Below are 24,349 nucleotides of genomic sequence, written 5' to 3'. Positions count from 1 at the left end.
TTCGAGATGTGGTCTCACCAATGCCCTGTATAATTGAAGCATAGCATCCTTACTTTTATTTTCAATTCCTCTCGTAATAAAGGATAGCATTTCATTGGCCTTCTTTATTACCTGCTGTACCTGCATACTAACTTTTTGTGACTCCTGCACTAGAACACCTTGATTCCTCTGAACCTTGGAATTCTGCAGCCGTTCTCCATTTAAGTGATACTCTGCTTTTTTATTCTTCCTGCCAAAGTGAACAACTTCACGTTTTCCCACATTATACGCCATCTGCCAGATTTTTGCCCACTCACTCAACCTATCTATGTCGGTCTGCAACCTCCTTATGTCCACTTCACAACATACTTTCCTACCTATCTTTGTGTCATCTGCAAATTTAGCTCCCCTCATCTAAGTTATTGATATAAATTTTAAAAAGTTGAGATCCCAGCACAGACCCCTGCGGAACTCCACTTGTCACATCCTGCCAATTAGAAAAGGATCTATTTATGTATACTCTCTGTTTTCTGCCAGCCAGCCAATCTTCTATCCATGCTAATATGTTACCCCTATACCATGAGCTCCCACTTTGCGCAATAACCTTTTATGTGGCACCGCGTGAAATGCCTTCTGGAAATCCAAGTACAGTATGTCAACAGGCTCCCCTTTATCCACAGCACATGTCACTCTTTCAAAGAACTCCAACAGATTGCTTAAACATGATTGTTATTGTGTGTGATGTCATGACTCACCTTTTAATCTGCACCCCCAGTAACATTGATTATGGTGGGAATTGTGGGTTTGAAGAAAAGCAGTTCTCCACAGTACACCAGTCTGCCTCTCAAATTTGTGAGGACTGGTGTTCACTTTTAGGTTCTGTCTTCTTTGATTTTGGTGTCTTTGTAATTATCACATGGGCCCTTCAGCTGGTGTTGTCTTCGTTGTTGATGATCCATGTCAGCCTCTTCCTGAAGTCCCCAGCATCACAGATGCCAGACTTCAGCCAATTCGATTCATGCCGCGTGACATCAAGGAACGACTGACGGCACTGGATACTGCAAAAGCTATGGGCCCTGACAATATTCTGGCAATAGTACTGAAGACCTGTGCTCTGGAACTTGCTGCGCCCCTAGCCAAGCTGTTCCAGTACAGCTGCAACACTGGCATCTACCTTGCAATGTGGAAAATTGCCCAGCTATGTCCTGTACACAGAAAGCAGGACAAGCCCAACGCGGCCAATTATCCCCCACTATCAACATCCTAGGGGCTACCATTGACTGAAACTGAACTGGAGTAGCCATGTAAATACCGTGGCTACGAGAGCAGGTCAGAGCTTAGGAATCCTGCGGCGAGTAACTCACCTCCTGACTCCCCAAAGCCTGTCCACCATCTACAAGGCACAAGTCAGGAATGTGATGGAATACTCTCCACTTGCCTGGATGGGTGCAGCTCCAACAACACTCAAGAAGCTTGTCACCATCCAGAACAAAGCAGCCCACTTGATTGGCACCCCATCCACAAACATTCACTCCCTCCACCACTGACGCACAGTGGCAGCTGTGTGTACCATCTACAAGATGCACTGCAGCAATGTACCAAGGCTCCTTAGACAGCACCTTCCAAACCCGTGACCTCTACCAACTAGAAGGACAAGGACAGCAAATGCATGGGAACACTGCCACCTGCGAGTTCCCCTCCAAGTCACACACCATCCTGACTTGGAACTATATCGCCGTTCCTTCACTGTTGCTGGGTTAAAATCCTGGAAGTCCCTTCCTAACAGCACTGTGGGTGTACCAGCCTCCCATGGACTGCAGCAGTTCAAGAAGGCAGCTCACCACCACCTTCTCAAGGGCAATTAGGGATGGGCAATAAATGCTGGCCTAGCCAGCGATGCCCACATCCCGTGAATGAATAAAAAGAATTGCATAGACGTAAAGTGGCTTGAAGCCAGTAACTATGTTGCCATGTAATTTAGTTGCAGCAAAGACACTCCTACATGCAGAATTGGAGGAGGCAGGCTGGCATATGCGTGCCACTGGTGTAAAGTATTAAAATGTGCATTGAAAAGTTTGCAAAATACAGCCTTTTCAGAATTTTTTCAGTGACGTGCACATGTTTCCTTTGACATTCTAGGTTTATTTTGATTACATGCGGAGCTGGATTCAGATGCTGCAGCATTTACCTCAAGCCTCTCACAGTCTGAAGAACCTACTAGAAATAGAATGGAATTTTACCAAAGAAATAACCCCTTGCATACGAGGAGGAGAGGCCCAAGCAGGAAAGCTCTTCTGGTAGAATCTATGAATTTAAAAATGAATGTAGTTTTAAAAAACATTTTTTTATTTAGAGATACAGCACTGAAACAGGCCCTTCGGCCCACCGAGTCTGTGCCGACAAAGAACCACCCATTTATACTAACCCTACAGTAATCCCATATTCCCTACCACCTGCCTATACTAGTGGCAATTTACAATGGCCAATTTACCTATCACCTGCAAGTCTTTGGCAGTGGGAGGAAACCGGAGCACCGGGCGAAAACCCACGCGGTCACACGGAGAACTTGCAAACTCTGCACAGACAGTACCCAGAATTGAACCCAGGTCCCTGTAGTTAGCCATGGTCAGAATGTAATTTGCTAAGTTAGGTGATCAAATCCCATATCAGCAGTATTATTGATCATTTGCCAAGCTGTATGGCCATTCATTTAGTGCACTTTTTTCTCAAGTATCAGACTGGCAACAAGTGACAAAAGATATTAGGAAAGGTGACCATAGCATGGTTAATGAGATAAGTTATAAGGAGCATCTTAAAGGAGGAGAAAGTGGCAGAGAGGTTTTTGGTGGGTATTTCAGAGCTTAGACCTTGACCCCTGAAAGCATAGCTGGTGAGAGTGGACCGATGGAAATCGGGGATGCACAAGAGCCCACAACCGGAGGAACATAGAGATATCAGCGGGTTGTAGGGTTGGAGGTGGTTACAGAGGTAGGGAGGGGCAAGGCCATGAAAGGATTTGAACTGTGATTATGACTTTAATTTCGAAACACAGTTTAAAAATGCATACAGATTAAGCAATATAAAAGTTCCATTGTTAGCTTGCATGAGTGACTCCCATTTGATTGCTATTCGTGTGGAGGGTAAAATTTCATTCATTATGGCAGTCTGTGCCCGTTATGGTACAAGTGCGACTGCATTTATGTGTTACAGTGCTGCTGCCAGACTTCTGGCTGCCTTTGGTGGCCTTACTACAGCTTATGTACATTGTAAGAACATTATTGCAGGAGGCACACAACACAGAGGCAACCTGCAAGAGAGTGTATGCCCTCATTAGAAAGCAATATCACTTCTTAAAAATAAATTAATGGGGGAGGGAGAAGAGAAATTTTCCCCTGGTTCGCCACTGGGTGGTGAAGTGGTCCAGCACAAGGATGTCTCCAACATCATCAAAACCATTTCTTCTTCCTACTATCATAAGGCAGCTATTGAGATGTGCGATCGTCCTTTCATCTCTCCCTCGCCTCTGCCTCCCATTCAAAAGCCCAAAATAGCCTTGCTATTGGGAAAGCCTCTAATTCAGTCAGATTTGAAGTCTAACCATCTTGTCATGGGATCAGATGTGATAGAATTATATTTCCCACATTCCTGTTATAAATATGTAGATGCAGTTTAAATGCATCGTTTTAAATGTTGATCAATTTTTTGATGGCTCATTATGGTTTCTGAAACTGTGTTAAATCTGGTCAGATATTATAATATTGTTTTCAATTTTTACCCCTCTGTAGGTCTCTTACTATATGGTTGTAAAAGAGCTTTGTATTTTTTCATTAAGTAATTGTTTTTCATTTCTTCAGAATATGTTTTATAAATGATTACAGTTTAATATTTTATGTATTCTTCAGGATCTAGGTGCTAGCTGTGGAATAGGAGCAATCAACTCTGTTCAGGAATGACCCTGTACATTTTGTTCTAATTGGCAGTTTAGAATTGTTGCATAGTTTAGCAAACACCTTGTAATTTTGCATTTCTCCAATTAGCGATATAGCTGGAATGCTGCTAAAGTCCACTGGAAAGTTCTTGGATTCTGGACTTCAGGAAAGTTGTGATGAATTCTGGGCAAGCGCTGATGATAGTACTGCATCAGATGAAATCAGGTACTGTGAACATGGTTATACAAATGTGTCTTATTCATTCTTGAGGTTTAAGTAAGCAGGGTCATTTTTTTTTAAATCTGAAAATATTTGTGAGGAGTTACCTTCAGTCTGTTTCAAATTGAATTTGAACATAACTTACATTACTGCACTGTTATGTTACAAATGATTGGAACTTACTATGTGCTTGTTCCCGTGGCCATTTTCAACTGAAGGTAATGAGGGCACCAATGATACAGAATATTCTGTTCAACAAAAAAAAAATTGACTCCAGATCTCAGAGGGAAAGAGAGGAAGAGGCTGTGTATAACCGGAGTAGTGCATTTGGGCTGCAGTTTCCCTATTTTAATAAGGGCAGTGGTACACTTAATGACAGTATGCAGATTCACGACACAGTTTTACAAGTGCTGAGCTCCCTTTTTTAGGTGGGGCATTGTGCAGGGCCAGAACATGATTCATTTAACCCTGTATCATTTATTTCCAAAACAGCAGTTTTTTTTTGTTTTTTTTTTTACTTTCAAAGCTCCCATTACACAGAAGAAAATAGTTTTAGAATCCTGCATAATTACACCAGATAAAGAAGTGTCTCAAAATAGTCACATTTGATTTGGGAAAAAAAGTTGGATTGAACCCTGTAAGAATCATTTGGAAGGATTTATTGACTCTCGTACTTGCTAAAGGTATCGGCTGTGGCTCAGTGGTAGTACTCTCACCTCTGAGTCAGAAGGTTGTGAGAGTGACACTCCAGTGCAGTACTGAGAGTGTGCTGCAGTGTTGGAGGTGTCGTCTTTGGATGAGACAATAAACTCAATAAGAAATAAATACAAGTTGTTGTTGATAAACCGAGGCCCCGTCTGCCCCCTCAGATGGACATAAGAGATCCCTTGGCACTATTTGAAGAAGAGCAAGGGAGTTCTCCCCAGTGTCCTGGCTGATGTTCATCCTCCAATCAGGATCACTGAAACAGATTATCTGGTCATTACCTATTGCTCTTTGTGGGAGCTTGTTGATTGCAGTTTTCCTACATTACAACAGCGACTACACTTCAGAAGTACTTCAATTGCTGTAAAGTGCTTTGGACTATCCTGAGGTCATGAGCGGCCACCACATAAATGCAAGTCTTTCTTTCAAATTTTCATCTTTGGTAAAGAAAGATATTGGCTGATTGCTCTACATTAGTACCATTGTTTGCTGATGCAAGAGTTAAAATGGTGCATTCTTCCTAAACATTAATCATTTGACTTCTTATAACTACTGAAAACCCAAAAGCGTAAAAGACGATAAGGATTAAAGGTACTGGCCATCATTTTGTACAGACCAAGATCTAAAACGTGGATAGATTATAAAATGATTAGGTTCCTTCTGTTGTCGCTAGACCTCCCTAATCGCTGTGCTATATTGAGTTGTTTTGTTTATTTGGTTTTGTGCTTCTTATTGGCGTTTGGATCTTCCCCTGTGAAGGTTTCTCTCAGTAGCCTAATGTAATAGATTTTCATGACAGCTATAATGCAATAATTTTAGACATGTTAATTGACCATTGTTATGGCAAAATTGTCTTGTTTTTTGTACAGAAAAAAGCTGTGCACTCCCTTTTCAGAGTTTGATAATCCTGCTATATGAATTTAAGCACTCGTAATGACCATTTTTATTTCTTGTTCTGTTGGAATGCTACCTGACTCAGAAGAAAATGGTAACCAGTCAAGCCCTGCCCTTTCATCTCCTGCCTAATTATGAGCAATGGTGGCCACAGCTAGGGAGAAGTCCTTCTTCCTAGAATTGGAATCAGGAAGTGGGGGGGGGGGAGGTGGTGGAGTTAATTACAATTATGTGAAGTGAATTATTAAATGAGGCTGTATAAATGTTTTTGTAACAGTTTTTCTATCATGACTACATTTCAAAATAATTTAATTGACTGTAAAGAGCTTTGGGACATTCTGAGGTCACCACATAATCTTTTTCTTTCCTCTTAAGCAGTAAAACTCCAGGTATTTTAAAGGGATTGAGATTGGAAATTGGTATTGTTTTCCCCTTCCCTTCCTTACTGACTTTGTGCGTTTGAGTCTTTCCAGAAAGGTGAATTTTGATATAACATTGTGTTTACAGGAGGTCCGTTATAGAGACTAGTCGTGCATTAAAAGAGCTCTTTCATGAAGCTCGGGAGAGAGCATCCAAGGCTTTGGGGTTTGCTAAAATGCTAAGAAAGGTAATGTATCTATGCGCATTTGTGTAAATATATTTAAATATACTATAGTGCTATGTTACAATACTTTCTGTACAAAAAAAGAATTAAAGCTTGTGTCAAAAGTAAAACTATGTTTTTCTTCTGATTTAGGACCTAGAAATAGCAGCTGAATTTACTTTGTCTGCTCCTGTTCCAGATATTTTGGAAGCTCTTAAAACAAAAAAACATGTCAAGGTAATGTTTTAATTTTGAATGTTGTCTATCAGTTTCCACATTGAAACCCGTGCCATGCATTTATAGTCCTGGAGCATTCAATTAAGGTGGTATTTTGTGATAAAACGCGAGGATAGGAAGGGGTTTCCTGTTCCCTGCATTTAGTTGAGGCCCTAATAGGTTCAAAACCATTCGATGGGCAATTTCTAAGTTCAGTATTGTCAATCCAATAATGCACTTGATTATCCAGCATTAGTTTACATTAAATTGTTGATGAAGCCAAGGTTATTTTTATTATAATTTCAAGATTGTACATTCACATATGTATTTTATGAAACCATTGCCTATTTTGTTTATATAATTCTTCAGTGCAAATTCCCAGTTATTTATAGCACACACCCTTCATCATTTAACTCTTTGGATGATGTAATTTAACCTTCAGATTGGTGATATGAAATGTTTTGCATTGATATCTTGAAGCTTAACATCTCTGAGAGGCATGATGGTTCATTTTGACCATTACCTGCATGATCTTCATAGTTAAAACAGGGTGTCTGCGGCATAAATATCTATATAATTTAAGTCATGCATCACATCTTGAATGTGTCTATCACACTCAAGATATTGGATTTTATATATGTGAAACGTTGTTCTTTGAGCCTACGTATCACTATCTTTATAGTTGTATTTCTATATATATATATATGTTTATGTATTGTTATCATATAGTTGGTCACGATGATTGCTTCTGCTGGGCTGCAACTGGATACTGGAACCAATCAAATTGATCAATAAAACTTTTCAGCTACTTCCTGTAGCTGTGCACAGCATCACTGTTGCTGCAGTCCTGGGCATTATCTGTACTGATAGCGACTCGTAGAACATTGACAGACCACAATCTCATCCAACCCTGTGTCGTACTGTTCTAGAACCAATTTCCAAACTTCATTGGGTGCTCCCATGCGCCAGTCCCAAGTTTTCTCACCTTCCTGTTTTCTCTCTGCAATTTTCCCTGCCCTAATTCCCTCCCACTCTGAGTTTGCTGTGCCCATTTTATCTCACTCACTTGTGTTCCACCATCTCCTGGACAACCTGATCTAGTACCCACCGCAAACTCATTACATGTTGCCTACCTTACATAAGGAAGGACATACTTGTCCTAAAGGGAATGCGATAAAGGTTCACTAGACTGGTCCCTGGGATGAGATTAGAAGAATGAGTGGTGGTCTAATTGAAACATAAAATTCTTAAGGGACTTGACCGGCTAGATGCTGAGAAAATGTTCTCCTCGCTGGGGAATTTAGAACACTGGGTCACAGTCTCTGAATAAGTGGTTGGCCCCTTAGGACTGAGATGAGAAATTTCTTCACTTCAGTCTTTGGAATTCTGTACCCCAGAGAGCTGTGGATGCTCAGTCATTGAATATAGTCAGGACAGAGGTCAATAGATTTTTGGATACTAAGGGAATTAAGGGATATAGGGATAGTGCAGGAAGGTGGAGTTCAGGTAGAAGATCAGCCATGATCTTGTTGAATGGCAGAACAGGCTCGAAGGGCCAAATGGCTTTCTCCAGAGCCTGATTATGTTCGTATCTATCATCTTGCTGCAAACAGAGTTTTTAAAAAAAATGATCAAAATTGTGCACTGAGGTAAAAGAACATGTACATCAATTAGAGAGTTTACATTTATATCACATACAGAAGAAAAGAAGTATGATGAAAGATAGAGATGCGCAAATGGTGAGAGAAGGTGGTGAAAAAAAATTGGCAATAGACACCACAATTAGAAAAGTGCATGACAGCTATAAAAAGAGAGAAGAAATTGTGGGCAATAAACCACAGAAAATAACTGTTAAAATAGGAAAGAACAAGAGTTGTAAATGCAAGTTTTTTTTTTTAACACCTAAATTAGTACCTAAATGTGCTGTGACATTAAAAGATACCTTGGTTTGCTTATATAATTATAAGGATAATGTGATTGGAGGTAGATTCCTGGGCAATATACAAACTTCTGTATTATGCAGATAAAGTAATGTAAGTACAGTGTAAAATCTCTTTTCAGTGGGATTAGACGCGTCACCTGTGTGGTGCATGCCCTGATTTATAGAATGGTACTTCCCATACATAAAGATCCTTTGATCAACAAATTTATGGTAATGAACTCAGTGATAATGATGATACTTGTAAGTGAAACAATTAATGCCAGGTCCTGCAAAAATAGTCTGCAAGTGTTGTATAGAAAATATTTTTGAACCTAATGTTATTTTAATAAGGCACTGATAAGAGTGTAGATTATGTAACTGCATTACCATATCTTTCCTTTTCAGGTTCAAATCCCTGGACTGGAGGACCTGCATATTTTTGTTGCATTTGAACTTGCAGAGCGAAAATCTCAGATACTCCAGCTGCTTAGTGCAACTGCTGGAAAGGACTGCTCAAAGGAATCTGATGAATCAGTGGATGAAGCTTACTTACTTCTCATCAAAGATGACCTTAAGGACAGAGAGCTGGAGGATAACTGGAAATTGTGGGGAGGCCAGTCTATCAAAGTACTGCCCCAGGTAGAAACTGTGGATACATTGAGAAGCATGCAGGTATGTGACTTACAATTAAACATGTATCATTAGTTTGAAAACTCTTCAAAATGAATTAAAGACCATCGCATATTGCAATGCGCAATACCATTTGTTCCATAAAAAAACGACTGTAAACATTTAAGTAACAGTGTGCAATTAGTTAAAACATTAACAGCTTGCATTTATATAGCTCATTTAACATAATAAAATATTCCAGGGCACTTCATAGGAGCATTATTCAGCGAGAAAAGGAATAGGGAAAACGGGATAGAGAATAGTGGGAGCAGAATTCAAATTTCTGAAGCCTTTTTTTAACATGGGCAGATCTTCCGTATTATTCTTCTTGGGTGGTCTGGAGTTTAACGTGCACTAGTGATAATTAGCTGCTAATCTGGATTGTCGTTTTAAATCTAATGCTTTTAATAGACAAATGCAGTTAAATGTAGCTACTTAGAAACTGCCGAAGCTGATTAGAGAGCAATGGAATGTGGAATGTGGCTGTTCTCCCTTAGTCAGAATCAGGAGAAATGCCGTGAACAGCAGATGCCCCTCTACATTGCTTTCATTGACCTCACCAAAGCCTTTGACCTCGTCAGCAGACATGGTCTCTTCAGACTACTAGAAAAGATCGGATGCCCACCAAAGCTACTAAGTATCATCACCTCATTCCATGACAATATGAAAGGCACAATTCAACATGGTGGCGCCTCATCAGAGCCCTTTCCTATCCTGAGTGGCGTGAAACAGGGCTGTGTTCTCGCACCCACACTTTTTGGGATTTTCTTCTCCCTGCTGCTTTCACATGCGTTCAAGTCCTCTGAACAAGGAATTTTCCTCCACACAAAATCAGGGGGCAGGTTGTTCAACCTTGCCCGTCTAAGAGCAAAGTCCAAAGTACGGAAAGTCCTCATCAGGGAGCTCCTCTTTGCTGACGATGTTGCTTTAACATCTCACACTGAAGAGTGCCTGCAGTGTCTCATCGACAGGTTTGCGGCTGCCTGCAATGAATTTGGCCGAACCATCAGCCTCAAGAAAACGAACATCATGGGGCAGGACGTCAGAAATGCTCCATCCATCAATATTGGCGACCACGCTCTGGAAGTGGTTCAAGAGTTCACCTACCTAGGCTCAACTATCACCAGTAACCTGTCTCTAGATGCAGAAATCAACAAGCGCATGGGTAAGGCTTCCACTGCTATGTCCAGACTGGCCAAGAGAGTGTGGGAAAATGGCGCAGTGACACGGAACACAAAAGTCCGAGTGTATCAGGCCTGTGTCCTCAGTACCTTGCTCTATGGCAGCGAGGCCTGGACAACATATTTCAGCCAAGAGCGACGTCTCAATTCATTCCGTCTTCGCTGCCTCCGGTGAATACTTGGCATCAGGTGGCAGGACCGTATCTCCAACACAGAAGTCCTCGAGGCGGCCAACATCCCCAGCTTATACACACTACTGAGCCAGCGGCGCTTGAGATGGCTTGGCCATGTGAGCCGCATGGAAGATGGCAGGATCCCCAAAGACACATTGTACAGCGAGCTCGCCACTGGTATCAGACCCACCGGCCGTCCATGTCTCCGCTTTAAAGACGTCTGCAAACGCGACATGAAATCCTGTGACATTGATCACTAGTCATGGGAGTCAGTTGCCAGCATTCGCCAGAGCTGGCGGGCAGCCATAAAGACAGGGCTAAAATGTGGCGAGTCGAAGAGACTTAGTAGTTGGCAGGAAAAAAGACAGAGGCGCAAGGGGAGAGCCAACTGTGCAACAGCCCCGACAAACAAATTTCTCTGCAGCACCTGTGGAAGAGCCTGTCACTCTAGAATTGGCCTTTATAGCCACTCCAGGCGCTGCTTCACAAACCACTGACCACCTCCAGGCGCGTATCCATTGTCTCTCGAGAGATGCGGGGGAAGGGGCAGAGGGACGGGGCAGAGGGAGAGATGCGGAGGATTGGATGGGGGAGATATGTTGGGAAAATAGAAGGGAGGGAGACATGTGGAGTGGGGGAGGGAGCAGAGGGAGAGCAGTGGTGAAAATGGAAGGGAGGGAGCGATACAGGGAAGGGAATGAAGGGAGCGATGTGGGGAAATGGAAGAGAGGGGATTTAGGAATTTAGATTTCATTTCATACAAGACGTTATCCGAACTAACAGCACTTTTGTCCGGTTTATGTTATTTCTAAAGGAGCCCTCGGTTCCTTTGCCTCTTTCTGTTCTGTCCCTTCGTCTCCGCCTCCCTCAGCCCACAAGTCCTGTCCCTTGGCGCCCCCCTCCCCCAGTCCTGTCTCTTGGAGCCCCCCTTTCCCCCAGTCCTGTCCCTCGGCGCCCCCCCCCCTTTCCCCCAGTCCTGTCCCTCGGCGCCCCCCCTTCCCGCAGACCTGTCCCTCCGCACCCCCCCCCCCCCCCCAGTCCTGTCCCTTCACATGTCAACTCACCTTTGTTCTTCTACTTTACTGCTCACCCTCTGTTCTGTCTTTTTGCCAGCCCTCCTCCTTGTAATGTTGCTTATGAACGGACATGTGGCAGATGAAATTTAATGTAGGGAAGTGGTACACTTTTGGAGCAAGAACAAGGAGAGAGAATACAGAATAAAGGATACAATTCTAAAGGGGGTACAGGAGCAGAGGGACCTGGGGTATGTGTGCAGAAATCATTGAAGGTGGCAAGGCAGGTTAAGAAAGCGGTTAATAAGGCGTACGGGATCCAGGGTTTTATAAATAGAGACAGAGTACAAAAGCAAGGCGGTTATGGTGATTCTTTATGAACCACTGATTTGGCCTCAAGTGGTGTATTGTGTCCAGTTCTGGGCACTGCGCTGTAGGGAGTATGTAAAGGCATTTTGAAGGTGCAGAAAAGGTTTACAAGAATGGTTCCAGGGATGAGGGACTTCAGTTAGAAGGATAGATTAGAGAAGCTGAGGCTGTTCTCTTTAGAGAAGAGAAGGCTGAGAGGAGATTTAATTGAGTTGCTCAAAATCATGAGGGGTCAGGACAGAGTAGATAGGGCGAAACTGTTCCCATTGGCAGAAGGTCAAGAACCAGACGACCCCGATTTAAGGTAAATGGCAAAAGAACATAAACAACATGAGGAAAAACCTTTTTACACAGCAAGCGGTTAGGATCTAGAATGCACTGAGAGTATGGTGGCGGCAGATTCAATTGTGGCTTTTAAAAGGGTATTGGATAATTATCTGAAGAGTAAAATTTTACAGGGCAATGGAGAAAAGGTGGAGAAGTGGGACGAGGTGAGTTGCTCTTGCAGAGAGCCAGCACGGACAAGAAGAGTCTAATGGCCTCCTCCTGTGCAGTAACCATTCTATGGCCGGAAGTATGGTGGGACTGGCCGAAAAGTCGGGGGGCGAGCCCGCCTCCTCTGGGCCTGGCCAGACGGACAGGAGGGGGTCGGGAATGCCACCCCCCCCCCCCCCAGGCCTCCCACAAAATGTCCTGGTCTGCAGCGCGAATGGCTAGTCTTTCTGTAAGACATGCAAGAAATCTTTGTGCTAATGCTTCCCCAGTATGTGGTATCTCTGATATGTGGTTGGAGCACTGGCATGGTGTTGGTGGGTACAGTAATATTAGGGAGTGAAGTTTAGAGGGATAGTGTGGGAGCGCAGTAATATTGGTGAGTGGGGCTTAGAGAGATGGTGTTGGTAGGATGCACTGATATTGGGGAGTGAAGCTTTGAGAGAAGAGTTATTATGGCCTGACCAGGACCACAGGAAATCCACCTTCACTACAACAGTAGCAAAAGCTACTCAAATATCAGTACCATTATTATTGTAATTAATTGTTCGGTTTCAGTATGTGTGGTCAAGATTTTAAAAGGTTGCCAAACTATGCAAAATCCCAAGAAGAGATCAGAAATGTAAAGTTTAAATTAGATTATAAGGAATAGGGAATATTAAGGTAACTGTTAAAATTCAAAACATGGCATTTCAGTTTTGACAAGTTTTTTAAAAAAACTAATCAATAAATGGTTTCAATAACTAGATTATGTTGTTCAGTCAAGTGCTGGAATAATTTTATCGAAAATATGAAATTGCATGCCACATTAGTATCCTGAAATTGAATTTGAAACAATTGTCACAACTTAATCTGCAAAGTTATTTATTTTTTTTAAATTACTTCATCTCTCCCCAGATTAATAATCTATTGTTGGTCGTCATGCAGTCTTCCCATCTTGTGAGTCAACGTAAAACATTTCAACAGTCCATAGAAAATCTAGTCTCTCTGCACCGGGAGCAGACATCCAGCCAGTCTGTCATAGCCAAAGCTTTGGAGCAGCTGAAGGTATATTCTGTCTTGTTCACTTTTATTTATATTCCCATGCTTTAGAACTTTGTAGTGTTATGTAATTTCCATTTTTTTGTGGTAAAACTTGGGAATCTATATTTTTAATAACTTATGAAGGATTTCATGGACATTGATTCATCTGGAGGTAGCTGAACTTTATGGATGCTTTTTTTAAAAAAAGAGGAAATTCAACAAGAGGTTCCTGGTTTTGACCAGTAAACAAATACTGGAAAGCAGGTGATTTCAAATAAGCAGATTGACTTCAGAGCTATACTTTGTAAGTATGAGACTGGCTTGGAAAAGTAGTTTCATTTTGAACTGTTAAAAGTCAGTGGGTTTGAGCTAAAGCAGGCAATTGGAATTTGAGATGGATCTGCCAGGAGTTCAGAAGAAAGCTATTACCTCTCTTTGAAGAATCCCTGCTCTTGAAAAGCAAAGGCTTGTATGAAGTGGTACTCTTGCCTCCTGCATTTTTAAGAAACCCTGAATGGTTGCAAAGTCTTTTTTTTAAAAAAGATGCAAGATTTCTGCATCGAATGTGTGAGAACTAAAACCTCTGTTGCTGCACACCTGCTGTAAGACCTATGTGAAGCCTTCTGCAGTTGAATTTCTTTGAACGTCTACCCAAAGCAGACTGTTCATCAACCTCGCCTGGAAAAATTCCTAGTGGCAGCCAGCTGTTCCACTTTGGGACACCTTGCCAAAATACGAAACTTCTATCTCTTCTCAGTAAAAGTTATTTTTTTAATCCCTTCTATTTGTAATAGCTGTAAACAAAAATCCCTTTTTTCCAAGTTAACTAGTTTGTGGATATATGTGAGTGTGTGTGAAGTCTAGGATATAAAAAAATTACAGGGCTTTAATATTTCAATTCACGTGTATATTTACTTCATTATCGGTTAATTCCTGGTTTTATAATAAATGGATAATTTTGTTGTTTAGTAAATAAACCTGGTTAGTGTGCTTTATTCTGGGGGACAAATAGAGTATCTAATTGGCTGTTACGGTAAATGGGAAAATTCATTGATATGCTGTGACTTGTGGAGAAGTGGGACTGAATTAACAGTGACCGCCTTCCGCCTCGGTCGTAACATATTAATTGGGGGCTCTTGTCGGGATTAAACCCAATGCTGAAAATGTTTAAATGTAAGTGGAGTAATAATAATTGAAAAAGGAAACTAAAAGAACCTGTTTCTTGTTTAATAGGGTTAAGTCTATACCACTGGAATGTCTGTAGCAGTTGCTGAAACTTTTCTGGGGAAGGAGGAACTATCCCTCAGTGGCTTGCGAATCTTAACTAAGGTTAAATTAAAGGATTTGGCAGCACAATTGGGGTTAGAATTGAAATCCGGAGCTATAAATGCAGACCTAATTGAAGTAATAGCCCAAAATTTGAAATTGGAAGAAGACGACGACAGTAAATCAGAGGGTAGTGCAGTTGAATTAGCTAAAGTTCAGTTGCAACTGAAACAACTTGAGCAGGAACAAGGAATGGACAAATTTAGCTTCAACAGGCAACAGAAAAGGAAACAGCAATAGAATTGAAAAATCTTATCCTTCACCAGGAAAAAGAAATAGATTGGAAAGACTTAGGCTTGCATTTCAAAGAGAAAGAAGCAAGTGAGAAAGAAGCGAGGGAATTCAAATCAAGAAAGATGGAACTAAGACAAAAGGGTGGTCTTGACTCCCGGGAAAATTCTGGTCAGGAAGAATCTGAATCTAGCCCAGGACCCAGCGAAAAGCTTTTTAAATTTATGCAAGCTCTCCCTAAGTTTGAGGAAAGGGACATAGAGGCATTTTTCATTTCCTTTGGAAAAAAATAGCCAAACAACTGAAATGGCCAAAGGAAAGCCGGACACTGCTTATGCAAAGCAGGTTGATGGGCAGAGCTCATGAAGTTTATGCCATGCTTTCCGAGGAGGCTTCTGCAGATTATGAGATGGAAAAAAAGCCTATTCTCGCTGCATATGCGTTAGTCCCCGAGCTTACTGACAGAAGTTTGGAATCTCTGGAGATTGTCTGGGCAGACTTGTACAGAATTTGAGAGGGTAAAGCAAATTAATTTTGATCACTGGATACAGGCATTAAAGATGGAAGCCACGTATGAGAACCTTAGAGAACTAGTTCTCCTGGAAGAATTTAAAAATTCACTCCCTCCAGTAGTGAGAACTCATGTAGAGAACCAGAAGGTTTCAAGAGCCAGACAAGCAGCGGAAATTGCTGATTGAATTTGTATATAAGCCCAAACCCTTTGTCCATCACCCCCACAAACCTGAGAAGGATAAAAGGTGGGAGAGTGAAAGGAAGGCAAGTAGCTGGAGACAGCTGGGAACGCCCCAGGATCCTCTCCTCGGGCCAGAAAAGAGGGTGCTGAGGTTGGAAGTGAGGTCCGCAAGTCGAAGTGTTATCATTGTCACAAGGTGGGACATCTTCGTTCAGAATGCTGGAAGTTGCGAGGTAAACCCATGGGACTTGTTGGGGTACACAAAGTTAATGCAGAGAAAGGCTCTGTCTGAGAGTATAACAGATCAGGCTGTAGCTTGAACAGCAGCTGTAAAACCAAATACAAAAACTAATATGAGTGTAGGGGTTGAGAATAAAATACCTGAAAGTTATAGGGAATTCTTGTCGAAAGGAAAAGTAACTCCTTATCCCTCAAGTGAGGCAGGCAAACCTATAATTGTACCTAGGGTTACAAAAGCAACCAAAAGTCTCTTGCTGGGGAAAAGTATAACATTTCCACCAGAGAGCGCACTGAATACTAAAGTTTTAGTGAATGGTATTGGGGAGTATATACTCTTATCCGAGTGCACCTAAAGTGTGACCTAATGTCTGGTAACTGTAGGAGTTGTCCATAGGTTGCCAGTAGATGGAATTGACTACTCCCAGGGAATGATTTGGACGGAGCAAAAGTATTAGCTTCTCCCGTAGTCACCGAGAAACCAAGTGGAGTTAAACAGACAGAACAATACAGGAAAAAGTTCCAGGAATTTTTCCTTCGTGTGTAGTAACCCGAGCAATGGCTAAACAAGTTCCATTGTCGGAGGTAAAATTGGCACCACAGACAAATAGCTGAATATCTGAAACTTGCTTTGGGGATTTAGATAATCCAAATGAAATGTTTAATAAATCTTCTCTGATCACAGCTTAACAAGCTGATCTAGAGTTAAATGAAGTGGCATAATCAGCTCTGACAGAAGGCTGTTATGTTAAAGATGGGGTACTGATGAGGAAGTGGAGACCGCCTCACAGACCTGCGGATGGTTGTTCGACAGATAGGGATACCACCTAAGTATCGCCGGGAATTATTAAGGCTAGCACATGAAATTCCAATAGCAGTACATACGGGGATCTGGAAGACCAAATCACGCATAAGTCAACATTATTACTGGTCAGGTCTTACCAAGGATGTGGTGCAGTTTTGTAAAACAAGCCATACATGCTAGATTATGGGAAAACTGCAACCTGCCATAAAACTGGCACCTCTGATTCCCATATCAGTTATTGGGGAAACATTTAGTAGGGTGTTGGTAGACTGTGTAGGGCCATCAATATATACTCACTATCATGGATATGGCGACTCGGTTCCCAGAGGCCATTCCCTTGAGGACAGTTACTGCTAAGGTAGTGGTAGAGAAGTTAACCCAATTCTTTACTAGATATGGATTACTAATTGAAGTTCAGTCGGATCATGGTTTCAATTTTATGCCTAAAATATTTCAAAAAGTTATGGGTAATTTGGGACTCAAGTAATTAAAGCCCTCAGCATACCACCCACAGACACAGGGAGCTTTAAAAAGGTACCATCAAACCCGTAAAACAATGATTAAGGCATGCAGTCATGGATATCCCCATGATTGGGATAAAGGGTTAGACTTTCTTTTATTTGCCACTAGAGATTCACCGAAGGAGTCTACAGGTTTTAGTCTTTTGAGTTAGTTTACAGACACGAGATAAGAGGTCCTCTAAAACTAATTAAAGAAAGATTTTTAGAACAGAGGGATGAATCTTCTGTACTAGACTACATATCTGTGTTCCGGGAATGGTTCATGAAAGCTTGCAATGTAACTCGGGAACACCTTAAAGCATCCCAAACCACTATGAAAAAATGGGCAGACAAGCATGCAAAGACCTGAACATTTCAACCAGGGGATGAAATGTTAGTATTACTGCTTTTACAGGATGAATCAATAAAAGCACTGTTCAGTGGTCTGTATAAAGTGATCAAAAGAATTGGTAAGGTAAATTATTTGATTGACTCCCCAGATCGCTAGAAAAAGAGTCGACTGTGTATATCAATATGTTAAGCAATATTATCACTGGGAGGAGGATAAGCAAACACAGGTATGTCAGGTAGTAGGAACCCGTGAAGAATGAAAGGGACAGTGAGGATGAGGCAGAAGGAGGCCTAGACAATTCTCAAATTGAACCTCCTACTATCTGGTTAGCTAATACGGAATTGCTCGGAAGATTGGACACCATGCTTTCATATTTAGATGCAGAACAACAAGAAGACCTAACGAGACTACTCACAGCATTTAAAGGCGTCTATAGCAATAAGCCAGGATGTACAACCTTAGCCACGCATGATGTGGATGTAGGGGAATCCGTTCCTATGAAACACCATCCTTACCACTTAAGTCCAGACAAACAGGCCCAAGTAAAAGCAGAAATCCAACACATGCTAGAAAACAACTTAATTCAACCTAGTCAAAGCAGCTGGAGCTCACCAATAGTATTAGTGCCTGAACCTGACGGGTCAACCAGACTTTTCATAGACTGCAGAAAAGTTAATGCAGTAACGAAGGCAGACTCCTACCCAATTCCTCGTTTGGAAGACTGTATTGACAGAGTGGGCAGTGCCATGTTGCTTACAAAAATAGATTTGCTAAAGGGATACTGGCAAGTTCCTTCAACACCTCGAGCTAAAGAAATATCAGCTTTTGTCACACCGGATGGTCTTTACCAGTGCCAAGTGATGCTTTTTGGGCTAAAAAATGCCTAGGAACCTTTCAGAGACTAATGAATCAAGTGGTAGCCAGTGTTCCTGTTACGATCAGGTGAGAGGGGTCTAGGGGTTCCCTCTCAGCCTTTGCCTAGTTTTAACCGTAACAGGGTTTAATTTTTTAAAAACACCGTGTTTTAGCTTCCCCTTAGTGAATCCTTGTTCACCACTTTCCAATGGTAAGGCAAAAAAATCAAGTCAGACAGGTTTTCTTAGATTTTAAACAAGAAAGGTGGAAGTTTATTAATCTTAAACTCTAACCTGGTTAACGACTACGAATATGCGACGCGACCACGCTAGCATGCATATGCAATAAACACACGCAGATAGAGACAGAAAAGTAGAAAAGAATAAAGGGGAAAAGTTTGAGGCAATAGATGGGTTTCTATTTTACTGTCCTTTGAGTTTGCTGTGAAGTCTTTGGTTGCCGGTCAGACTTGCAATTCGTTGGGGCCCAGTGCACGCTTCACCTAGTTTCGAGGTCGGAGTCTTTTCTCTCTCTCTCTCTCTCCCGCTCTCGCGCTCTCTCTCTCAATTCAAAAAACCCCAGGTTGCCCAGCAGGTTAGTCATGTGACTAGCTGGTTTGACCACTTCTGTTGTTGGATTCTGCCACCTTAACAGTCAGACAAGAACGTGAGCTTCCTCACCTTCAGTGCCTGGTGATCACAGTCCATTTTGGGTTAAGTGGACCGGGGAATAGTCCATTGTCTCTCCAAGCACTGTCTGTTAATATGCAAATATTTTTCCAGCCAATTGTCTGGTGATTTTCAAACAAGTTATTTCTTCACTCCAGCAACAGTTTAAAATCAATGTTCATATGGCAAAGTTAATATTCTTGACAGGTGGGGGGTCTGCATGACAGCTCCTAACTCAGTAGTTTATCTTGATGTGTTGGTATACAGTAACACCTGGAAAGAACACTTGAAACAGCTAGAAACTCTGTTTAAAATATTACAGGCAGCTGATTTAGTGGTAAACCTGGCCAAAGCGAATTTGCAAAAGCGAGAGTGACCTACCTCAGCATATAGTAGGGCAAGGACAGGTGTTGCCTAGAACGGCAAAATTACAAGCTTTGGTGGAGTTCCCTACCCCTAAGACTAAGCGGGAAATTATGAGGTTTTTGAGGATATGTGATTTCTACCAAACATTTGTACCAAATTTCAGCACTGTAGCTGCTCCACTAACAGATTAGCTACAGGAAAAGAAAACCAAGTTAGTGTGGTCAGGGGTGTGCCAAGCATCTTTTGAAAAGTTGCAGGCCGTTTTGACTAATGAACCAATGTTGACTTCTCCAAATTTCACTAAGCCCTTCAAGGTAGCGATTGATGCTAGTGACCCAGGGATCGGTGTAGACCTTTTACAAGATGATGAATCAGGCATAGAAAGACTTGTGGGATACTTCTCAAAAATATTAAAACGACACCAAAAAAATATATTCTACCCTGGAAAAAGAAACATTGGGTCTATTATTGGCTCTTAAACATTTTTAAGTCTATGTTCACCACGACTACAGAGAAACACTGATATATACTGATCATAACCCACTAACCTTTGTGGAAAAATTTAAAACCCTGAATGCCAGAATATTTGGATGGAGATTACTGTTGGCAACCCTATCACGTAAAGATTGTCCACATTTCAGGAAAAAATGTTGTGGCAGATACTTTGTCGCAAATCTAACCTTATTTGAGTATATGAGTAAAGATGGTGTTACGACCAACTGCTCCAGTCAAAGCCCCCAATCAAAATATACGATTCTGATTGTGTTGGGCGGCACAGTGGTTAGCACCGCAGCCTCACAGCTCCAGGGACCCGGGTTCAATTCTGGGTACTGCCTGTGCGGAGTTTGCAAGTTCTCCCTGTGACCGCGTGGGTTTTTGCCAGGTGCTCCGGTTTCCTCCCACAGCCAAAGACTTGCAGGTGATAAGTAAATTGGCCATTATAAATTGCCCCTAGTGTAGGTAGGTGGTAGGGAATATGGGATTACTGTAGGGTTAGTATAAATGGGTGGTTGTTGTTCGGCACAGACTCGGTGGGCCGAAGGGCCTGTTTCAGTGCTGTATCTCTAAAAAACTAAAACTATGAAGATATAAACAACATTGAAAATAGAAAAATTAGAGTCCTTACAAATTTACTGTTCAAAGTTGCTTGAAGTCCTCACAGCCGTCCGATGGGGGAAAAAAGGTTCTTCCACAGTAGAACAATCCGTAGTCTAACTTCAGCAGTAAGTGATGCTTCCTTCTTCAGTGATGAATTTCAACAGTTAACAACTTGCAAACACTTTTGATGGAATCAATCTGACTTTGGAGTTTTTGAGGGATAAAAGATTGTCACAGTCTAACTTCTCTTTCTTCAGATTAAATTACCAGAGATCTCTGATTTGGCTTGACTGTTTTAGACTTTTGAGTGATGATAACTAAGCAGACTAAAACTTATTCCTTCAGTTTAAATGGCTGAGAGCTGTTTTTTCAGTTGCTAAATACCACAGCTGTCTGTGTGTGTTCTATTAGAACAGACTGTCTTCAACTAAAAAGCCAGTTCAAAATTGAATTGTAACAAATGTATTGCTTGATACTCACTCCCAGTAGCTGTTTTCATGGTAATGAGAATGCACCCTTTGAATCGCAGTCTCCAAATGGTTGTATCCAACGGCACCGAAAATGCACCTTTCTATAACTCCTGAGGGTTGCTGGTTCTTAAAGCTTAATCCTTTGCAAGCCTAAAAGGCAAATATTCACCGGAGGAAAAAAAAACTGCACGACCATGACAGTGGTACAAGCAAAATTTTATTAACTACAAGTATAGAGTGAATGGGGGGCATGAGTGTGGAAAAGGTGTTTTAAAATGTTTTCAACTTCTGTTTTTATTACTTTGTAACGAAACACATTCAAAAATGGCATTTCATTTCGCCAAAGATGAAGGTATTACGGAATTCCATTTTTTTGTGGTAAAACTTGGGAATCTATATTTTTAAAAACTAAAAAAAAAAGGTTTTCATGGACATTGAAACATCTCGAGATAGTTGAACTTTATGGATGCTTTAAAAAAAAGAGGAAGATCAACAGGAGGTTCCTGGTTTTCAGTAAACAAACACTTGAAAACAGGTGATTTCAAGTAACCACAGGGGGGTTAACTTAAGAGCTATCCTTTGTTAGTATGAGACTTGCTTGGAACAGTAGTTTCATTTTGAACTATTAAAAGCCAATGGATTTCAACTAAAGCAGGCAATTGGGATTTGAGATGGATCTGCCAGGAGTTTAGAAGTAGCCTATTACCTCTCTTTGAAGAATCTCTGCCCTTGAAAAGCAAAAGCTTGTATGAAGTGGTACTCTTGCCTCCTGCATGTTTTAAGAAACCCTGAATGGTTGCAGAAACCTTGCATCTTTCTTTTTAAAAAAAGGACCTTGCATCGAATGTGAGAACTGAAACCTCTGTCGCTGCACACCTGCTGTAAGACAAATGTGATGTCTTTTGCAGTTGAATTTCTTTGAAAGCCTAAGCAGACTGTTCATCAACCTAGCCTGGATAAATACCTAGCGGCAGCCAACTGTTCAACTTTGGGACAGCTTGCCAAAACACCAGATTTCCATCTCTCTTCAGTAAAAGTTATTTTTTTTTATCCCTTCTATTTCTTTGTAACAGCTGTGAACAAAAATCCCTTTTTTCTAGTTAACCGGTTTTTGGATGTATGAGTGTGTGTGAGGGCAAGGATATAAAAAAAATTACAGGGCTTTAATATTTTAATTTGCGCATATATTTACTTCATTATCGGTTGATACTTAGTTTTATAATAAATGAATAATTTTGTTGTTTAGTAAAGAAACCTGGTTGGTGTGCTTTATTCTGGGGGACAAATAGAGTATCTAATTGACTGTTTCGCTAAGTGGGAAAATTTATTGATATGCTGTGACCTACGGAGAAGTGGGACTGAATTAACATTGCTCTCCTCCTGCCTCGGTCGTGACAGTAGTGGAGAACAGATCCCATGATACAAATGATACACGTTCAATACTATGGACAGTTCATAGCTTCTCAGTGGAAAATGCTGTTCACTTTTGAAACTCATCACATGTATTGAAAGGAAGAAATGATGATGGCTATCATCTAACAGTTCCTTATTGAAGCTTGTATCCTCTACATCGTACCCCCCATTATATTGTAATTTATCCTCAGTCTATGTTTAATTGTATTAGATCTGAACCGTGAATTCTCTACCCAGATATACTTTTTTGTTACATTTGGAACTAAGACTGTAAGAAATCTGTTTTGGGACTTTTGAGGATTTGAATGCAAATACATTAGGAGCCAGAAGTAGTGAGAAGAAAGTTAAGCACGTTCAGGGCCAGGGAAACCAGAATTGGGGTCAGAAGTAAAATATTGAATCAATTAATCAAAGCTTAGTTGTAACCCATTCCACGTTATGATCCAGCAACTGAAATATTTGGAACTTTTGAACATTAGCATGATCAAAATGTTATGATTGTCCTTAAAAATATTGTAAGTAAAGCCTCATTTGTGACCTTAAAGTTTTGTTTGATATTTTAAGTGATTTTAATATTTGATGAAGCTCCAGGCCCTAACTGATGTCTGTCTCTGTAGGTAATTCCCACTTGTGGATAATCACGTGACCTGGTGATAGAATGCCTGTGTCACACATTGGTAGGTTGCAGTTGTAAGACAATTCGAATCTCACAAACCAAATATGGTTGCAATGTAATCCTTTTATTGTGTTCGACCAAGTCCAGACACATGCAATGCCTTTAAGCAGTAGACATGCAGAGAAATAAATGCAATTGCTCTGTTTTTTCCTGGGTAGAAAAATAACCTTTGTTGTGAACAAGACCTCTTGAAATAAGAGTTCTGATAAACATTAGATGCCAACTTGTTTATCATTCAACCTGTTATCTCACTTCCTTTCTCAAGACTGTCTTGGCTATCTTGTTTCACTTTGTGGCTATAAAAAAAATGTTGATATGAATCACACTTCCTGCAACCCACGTGCTGTACCTCAGCAGAAGCTAAAGTGTCCAGTCAGCTAAATCATACCATGATGTATTAAACTCTAAGGAATCATGGGAATGAACAACATAACCATGGGCTGGATTTTACATTTCCGCTGCTGATTTTGCCCACGCAGACCGCAATACTGCGGCGGCTCATTTAAACGGCTGGGGTGGACCGCCCCCCGATGACGAGGAGGGGGTGGGCGGTCCGTCCCCAGCAATGGCGTCAGCCGCCTTTGCGCAGGCGTTGATGCCATTTTTAAAGGGCTTCGAGCCCTACGTTGCAGTTTAAATTTTTAAAAAGAATAATGATTTTAAGAAATTACATAAAGTGATCCTGACCCTCTCCCCCTCCCCCCCCCCGAAAAGCTCATCAAGTTTAAACTATACCCCTTCCCACCACCCCCTAAACCAATGAAATTGCTCTGATGCTGCTTCCCCCCCACCCCCGCCCCAACCCCAACCTGAGAACCGTACTTGCTCCCCCCTCCCCACCAGTGTTTTGCCTCAGATCCCCTCTCGGACCTGAACGCATGGGAGTGCTGGCCACCGGCACCATTATTCCTCCGGGACAGATGGGGGGGGGGGGGGGGGGGAAGCAGGTAAGTAATCAATTCATTTATTTAAATAAATTTAAATGGGCCTTCCCTCGCCGAGCAGATAAGGACAGCAGATTTCCTTCCCTGAAAGGACATTAGTGAACCAAATGAGTTTTCATAACAATCGACAAGGCTTCATGGTCGCCATTCCAGATTTTTTTTTTTAATTAATTGAATTCAGGTTTCACCATCTGCCCAAGGCTTTAGTCTTGGCCTAGGATTACTAGTCCCGTGACATTACCACTACACCACCACCCCTCATAATGCCAGAGGGTGTGTTCAGCAACATTAAACTTTAAACCTAGTGGGGCCACAAAATGGGCAGTAGTGGATCGGCTCCCCATTAGG

General features: G+C 41.5%; 1 protein-coding gene across 5 annotated transcripts in view; it reads left to right on the top strand.

Moving 5' to 3' along the window:
- map3k4 (mitogen-activated protein kinase kinase kinase 4) overlaps positions 1 to 24,349 on the top strand; it is a 221,808-nt gene that overhangs the window by 140,823 nt on the left and 56,636 nt on the right. For all 5 annotated transcript variants that reach the window (XR_010976168.1, XM_068044617.1, XM_068044615.1 and 2 more), the window contains 6 exons: positions 2,119 to 2,276; positions 4,017 to 4,133; positions 6,234 to 6,333; positions 6,463 to 6,546; positions 8,852 to 9,118; positions 13,241 to 13,390. Coding sequence is in view for 4 of the 5 variants with exons in the window: in XM_068044617.1 (XP_067900718.1) it covers positions 2,119 to 2,276; positions 4,017 to 4,133; positions 6,234 to 6,333; positions 6,463 to 6,546; positions 8,852 to 9,118; positions 13,241 to 13,390 (876 nt within the window). In the remaining variant the exon portion in view is untranslated. The remainder of the gene's footprint in view (positions 1 to 2,118; positions 2,277 to 4,016; positions 4,134 to 6,233; positions 6,334 to 6,462; positions 6,547 to 8,851; positions 9,119 to 13,240; positions 13,391 to 24,349) is intronic.

Source organism: Heterodontus francisci, chromosome 13 (assembly GCF_036365525.1).
Source record: "Heterodontus francisci isolate sHetFra1 chromosome 13, sHetFra1.hap1, whole genome shotgun sequence".
Classification (NCBI taxonomy): Eukaryota; Metazoa; Chordata; class Chondrichthyes; order Heterodontiformes; family Heterodontidae; genus Heterodontus; species Heterodontus francisci.
Note: the sequence above shows the minus strand (reverse complement) of the source record. Positions and strands in the feature narration are given on the sequence as shown.